Source organism: Gavialis gangeticus, unplaced genomic scaffold (assembly GCF_001723915.1).
Source record: "Gavialis gangeticus isolate Ggan-Ray unplaced genomic scaffold, GavGan_comp1, whole genome shotgun sequence".
Lineage (NCBI taxonomy): Eukaryota > Metazoa > Chordata > Crocodylia > Gavialidae > Gavialis > Gavialis gangeticus.
This window is the reverse complement of record NW_017729033.1, coordinates 93,787,916-93,793,793: the sequence shown is the minus strand read 5'-3', so window position 1 is coordinate 93,793,793 and position 5,878 is coordinate 93,787,916. Positions and strand designations below refer to the sequence as shown.

At 40.6% G+C, this 5,878-nt stretch overlaps 1 protein-coding gene across 2 annotated transcripts in view; it reads left to right on the top strand.

The window, feature by feature from the left end:
• The window catches only part of SMARCAD1 (SWI/SNF-related, matrix-associated actin-dependent regulator of chromatin, subfamily a, containing DEAD/H box 1), a 100,510-nt gene that overhangs the window by 22,033 nt on the left and 72,599 nt on the right, over positions 1-5,878 (top strand). For both annotated transcript variants that reach the window (XM_019526316.1, XM_019526315.1), the window contains exon 2: positions 3,902-4,076. In XM_019526316.1, coding sequence (XP_019381861.1) covers positions 3,902-4,076 — 175 coding nt within the window. The remainder of the gene's footprint in view (positions 1-3,901; positions 4,077-5,878) is intronic.

The following is a 5,878-nucleotide window of genomic DNA, read 5'->3' as shown; positions in this document are numbered from 1 at the left end:
CTCCCTCCATTTGTGACTGGAACTGGGTGCTCTGGTCAAGTCCTGAGATCCTACAACATTTTATATACAGGTGAGGTGCACAGCAACCTGGTCCCCCTCATGAAGTGTTGGGCCACACTAATCACATGTGACAAGCTGAGACACAGGTCAGCAGGGATTCTGGATAAACTGTGAGGCCTCATTTGGTGATGTTTTCCAGACGCTTAAAGCTGGTGAAGAAACGGGAATCATTGGAAATTAGAAAGGAAGGCACAGCTCAGTTGTGGATGTGAAGTCAAGAGAAAGACCAAATGTATTCAGTGTAGTGGTTCACCATGGCTTGAAAGAGTTGGTGCTGAGGGGAACAGAGTGCAATGGGTATTATCATGGAAAAATCATAGACTCATAGAAATTAAGGGCTGGAAGGGACCTCAATAGATCATAGAGTCCAATCCGCTATCATGTACCTTGTTCAGATGGGCTGCACAAACCTATGCTTGTGGTTGGGCAAACTTGCTGATGGAAACCTATGTGGGCCACATGTTTTAGTTATGCTCAGTGTTGGCTGCATTTAATCAACTTCATAGTTGATTTTCATTACTGAACACAAGCTGTTTTTGGAAGCAGTTTAAGGATAGGCAATGTATTTAGTGAGAGTTCCTTGTATGTGAATATAAGGTATGGGGGGTTTCCCCCCATGCTGGGGGGAAGCCTCCAAAGCCTCCTTCGGTATTCAAGAACATTCAGTCTTTTTGTTACTTAGCCCAAAGAGTTGTTACCAAAACTGGCATGTCTAGATGTCAAGGATATGCTGTAGGAAATAGTATGATATCTATTGTGGTAGCACAGGAGAAAGCTTCTTTTTCCTGATTTTCTTCCTTTATAGACTACCTCTCTCACTATGATGAATTTTGCTGATGCTACTCTTGTTTAGGCTTTTTCTCTCCCTCCCTAGCTATTGAAAACATTAACTGCCATTGCCAGCTGCAGGTCACATTTTGGTTTTATTTTGGCTTTGCTAAAGGGACATCGTTGAAATCATCTTGATGACTGCTTTCTACGCAAACCTATTAAAAATGTTCAATGGCATGCCTTGGGGTTCTTTTCTATACTCCTGTATAGGCAGTCCTCAACTTACAACGTTTCAAGTTACAACATTTCACACTTACAGCGTTTATAAATTGGCACCCTGTTTCAACTTTATGATGTCAGTTTTGACTTTACAACACTTGATCCAACATGATGCAACACCAGCAAACAAGTTTGCTGTGTCACTCATCTCCCTGGAGAACATCTGTCCAAACTTCCTTGGACACTTTAAGAAAGCAAACAAGACTCCAGAAAAACTTGCAGCCAAGACTCCTGAGAAGACTCCAGCCAAGAGCCCTTCAAAAAGTCCAGCAAAGTCACCTCAAAGAAGTCCTTCCAAATCAATATGATGGTTGTTTACAATATAATACATTAATGTAGCTATATTGCTCATCAATAATTGATTGAGTACAAAATTCTGTGGTATTTTTGGTGAAAATAGGGTATTGAGCTTTGGTTCAGGAACCAATCCCACATTTATAACATTGTTTCCTATGGGAAAATCGGTTCTGAGTTGCAAAGTTTTGACACAAGATGCTGTTTTCAGGAACCGGTTGTATGATAAGTCTGAGGACTGCCTCTACTTACACTCTACTGTGGACTCCCATAGAAGATGTTTTCAGGTAGAGATGGGCAAACAGATATATCATGTAGTGCAGGGGGTTTCAACCTTCTTAAGTCTAAGTACCTCCGTTGTCCAGACACGGGGGACAGGGGGTATTTGGTGTGGGTTCTGTAATGATTTAATCTGTCCTGGCATTTCAGAATTTACTTGTTAGAGACTTCCAGATATTCTACACTCTAATATCTACTGGTGCTTTGCCTTTTTGCAGACCTGAAAGCAGCTGATGGATCTTATGCCTCACCGATATCCCCATTTTATGCAACCCCCATTTGTGTACAAGGAAACATTGCCTTTCATTAAACTGCTGTCAAAAGCAACACCTGTTCAATAATGGAAACCAGTTATGAAGTTGATTAAATATAGCCAACACTGAGCATGGCTAAAACACATGACCCACATTGGGCAAACTTGGTGATGGAAACCCACCACAAGGATAGGTTTGTGCAGCCTATCTGAATAACGTATATGGTAGTGCCCATTGTGCTCAGCCCTCCTCAGCGCCAACTCTTTTCTTCTTTTTTTTTTTTTTTCCTCAAGTCATGTTGAGCCACTACACTGAATACATTTTGACTTCCTCTTCACTCCCACAGCTGAGCTGTGTCTTTCTTCCCCATTTCCAGTTATTTCTGTTCATTTGCCAGCTTAAATATCTGGCAAACATCACCAATAGGCCCCCAAACAGGTCACCTAGAATCCCTCTGACCCCTCTCTCAAATGTCACTGACTGAGGACTGAGTCGCAATTGCTTTGGGCTAGAGGTGTCAACACGTACAGTGCCCTATTGTTTCATGTAGGGCACACTTAAGGCATTGAAATGCTGCGGCTTTGACACCAGAGAGTGGTGGGAGTGAGCACTCAGCCCAGGATGCCTGTCAGTAGACTAGTTGGGGAGGGCAGAAGGAGTACTTGCACCTATGCTTTGTGGTCCCAGGGATGGGTGACTTGGGGGGCCTTTTCGCTTTCCTGCTTTCCCTTCTCTCCTAAACTTTAGTTCAGTAAGCATGAATAATCTGCAGTTGCCTGTAGTTTGCAGTGTGCTTGCCTAAGTGTAGGTTCATGGGAGAGAAATGCTTGGACCCCTGGTTTTTGGTTCCCAGGGCTTGTTGGGTACATGATATGGGGCTGTGGTTGAGTAAGAGTGGGGATACAGCTGGTTGTTAGAAAGGTAGGTGTAATGAACAAGAAGTACAAAGGAGCTCATTGCTGTTTAAAAGTGCCAATGAAAGAGAAAGGGACAGTAGAATGCTGATCATATATCAGAGTGCCAGTTGCAGCAGTGCTGGGGGCGTGAGGAGCAGTGAAGTCTGGAACTGATCAACTAGATTCGGGTCGTAGAATGGTTAGAGCCATACACAACACTGAATTGGCTCACAGTGAACCACTTCAGAATAATACTTGATTTTCCAGGTACACTCTTGAACAATTCCAGCCATTCCATACATCTTTGTTCTGGGTTCAAACTGCATTTAAACTGGATTGCTTCATGTGTATCCATACCGACATAACTTAATTGTCATTATGGTGTTGAGTCTAGTTCCGAGTAATTATTCATGTGAAGTAACCTGGAATCATAAATTGGAGAAAATCAAAGTTCAGGTTAGTCGGGTGTTTTAGCTTAAATACTTTGCCATTCTAGTGTCAGGACTTGATCAAGTGCAATATGAACTTGAATTGTTCATTTCAACAAAAAGGCTGAATTTTTTGAAATCATGTTAATTTAAATCTGAGTGGTATTCTAATGCAGGAATCAGAACTGGTGGTAGAGGTGATTTATCTCTTATTAGATCAACTAGATCTTTTAAAAAAAAATCTTTATTTGCAAGCTTTTGGGCACAAGCACTCTTTTTCAGGCATACGAGAAAAGATCTTTTTTCCTATGCCTTAAGAACCTAAATAAAGACTTTTTGCAAAGATTTAGTTCGTCTAATAAAAGATATCCCCTCTACTATGAGTTCTGATTCCTTGTACCTAATACGGCTACAATCAATACCATTCTAATATAGGATTTGTCAAGGAGAACAAAGAAATCTCTCTTGTTAAAATCTGATGCATGGAATTTTATGTAAAGATATGGGTTTTGTTTTGTTTTTAATTTTCACTTTTTTTTCACTGAGAGATTGTGACTTCTGTGTTGATGCACTTATTAAGATTAAACATTTGAATTTATATTTCATATTTGTTCTTCTTCTCTTTCCATGGCTTATGCAGAAGATTCGAGTGTCCCAGAAACCCCAGAAGTAGAAAAGACAACAAAGCTCTCACATTTCAAAAATCGCAGAAATTTACAATACATTGACGTATCCTCTGACAGTGAAGATCAGGATTCACAAAATTGCTGTGCTACAAAACGTGATAATGTTCTTCAGAGGGATGTTATTGTGATGTAAGTATTCAGAATTCCAGTCTTGTGTAATATTCATACATGGTTGTAAGCCTATGATTTTTTTATGTGTCTATTTAAGATGTTCATTTCATGTTTGCTGTCTAAATACCATGGTGTTTCTAATGTCTTCCACTGATGTTGGGTTTTCAGCTCAAAAAGCTTGAGCTTTTAAAAGAGTTGTTATCTTTTTTGTGTACTACATGATTCACTGGAGAAATCCCAGAATACATGGGTTTTGAGGATTCTGGTAAGTGCCATTTTGATAAATATTCAGTGATTTCAAATACCACCAAATGGAAGGGACAAACGCATCTTGATTTTTTAAAGGTTAGCTGAAATATTTGTGTGTTAGATGTTGCTTTAGTTTGCTTCCTTTTATTCTGTTTTTAGTGAAAGGAATCACTTTCTTCTGTAATGCAGAAGTGGTGACCACATCAATTTATATTACTTGTTTATTATAACTTTTAAATCTTCAAAACTGTATGATCCTTCTCAGTTTCTCTGACCTTAAGGGAGCACAATTCATAGGAAGAGAGGTATTACTTCAACATATAGGGCACTTTTACACGTGCTCTGGGGGTGGGAGGCGCTTTAATTAGAGCAGCTCCTTGACCTGCTCTAAAGCACTGCAGCATCTCATGTACTAGTTTCCCCACGCTTCAAAATGGCAGTGAGGGAGCTTGAACATGTAGGGTGATGGAGAGCCAGGAGCTGAAAATGGCAGGAGCAGAGAGCAGAATAATAAGAGTGGTAAAAGCAGAAATCTTAGACCAGAGCAGAAAGGAGAGTAGCAGCCAATGGATATATGTGGTAATGAGATTGGGGACAAGAATAGCAGAAGGGTACGTAACCCATTTTCTCCATCCCCTGGAATAGAGGTTAGACTTCTCTGTTCTATTTAATAATGTTAAACTCTAGTAGCATAGAGGTCAGGTGCAGCACCAAAGGTTCCAAGCCTGCAGGTCAGTTGTGGTGGTATATATCTGATTTTGAAAAACAGTTCTTGACTTATAAATCACTTGACTTTTAACAAAAAAAAATAATGTCAAAACTATCCTAGCTACCAGTGGTTCCATGAGGTCGAGAGGAAAGAGCTGTGGTAGGGTCTGTAGGTTCCAGTTCTGCTAATGTAGGTGACCGTAAAGATGCCAAACAGAAGGTCATATGGGGAGCGGTGGAGTGAGGGGAGGGGACTTTGGTTGTGGGGAGCAGGAGGAGGAGAGAGCCTATGTATTTATATGGCAAAAAATTGATACCAAAAAAAAAGATGTTAAAAGAATATTGCTGAGGTTGTCAAACGAAGCATTCTAAAGTTAGGAAATGTTAGAATTAGACTGCCCAGGCAACCTTAATTTGCTCCCATGGGCATATACATCATGGTAGTCTGGCATTCCATGATTGCATACTGCCTGTTTCTGTAGGACAGCTACCTCCTTCAGTGCACAGGGCAGGTTGTGCTCTGGAGAGCAATCAGAATTGATAGCGAAGGAAGCTACATCTTCTACATTCCTCCTGTTTCATCATTTTCGTCATTGGAATTTGTGCCGTTACAAAGAACCGTCTCCTCTATCATTCCCTCCCTGAACTGTTGCTTTTTAATTCTCCTGTAACCCAGGCTTCTTCCCTCATTCTTATGCAGTTTTACCTCTCCTTTGTTTCTTTTCCCTCCATTGGAGTGAGGCTGTATTCTTCTCTATTCTGCCTGGCTTACAGCAAGGGAACAATGAGAGTACAAGATAAACTAATAGCGGAGAGACAGTTTGAGTATTCAGTGTATTGGCAGTTCTTGTCATCAGTAAATA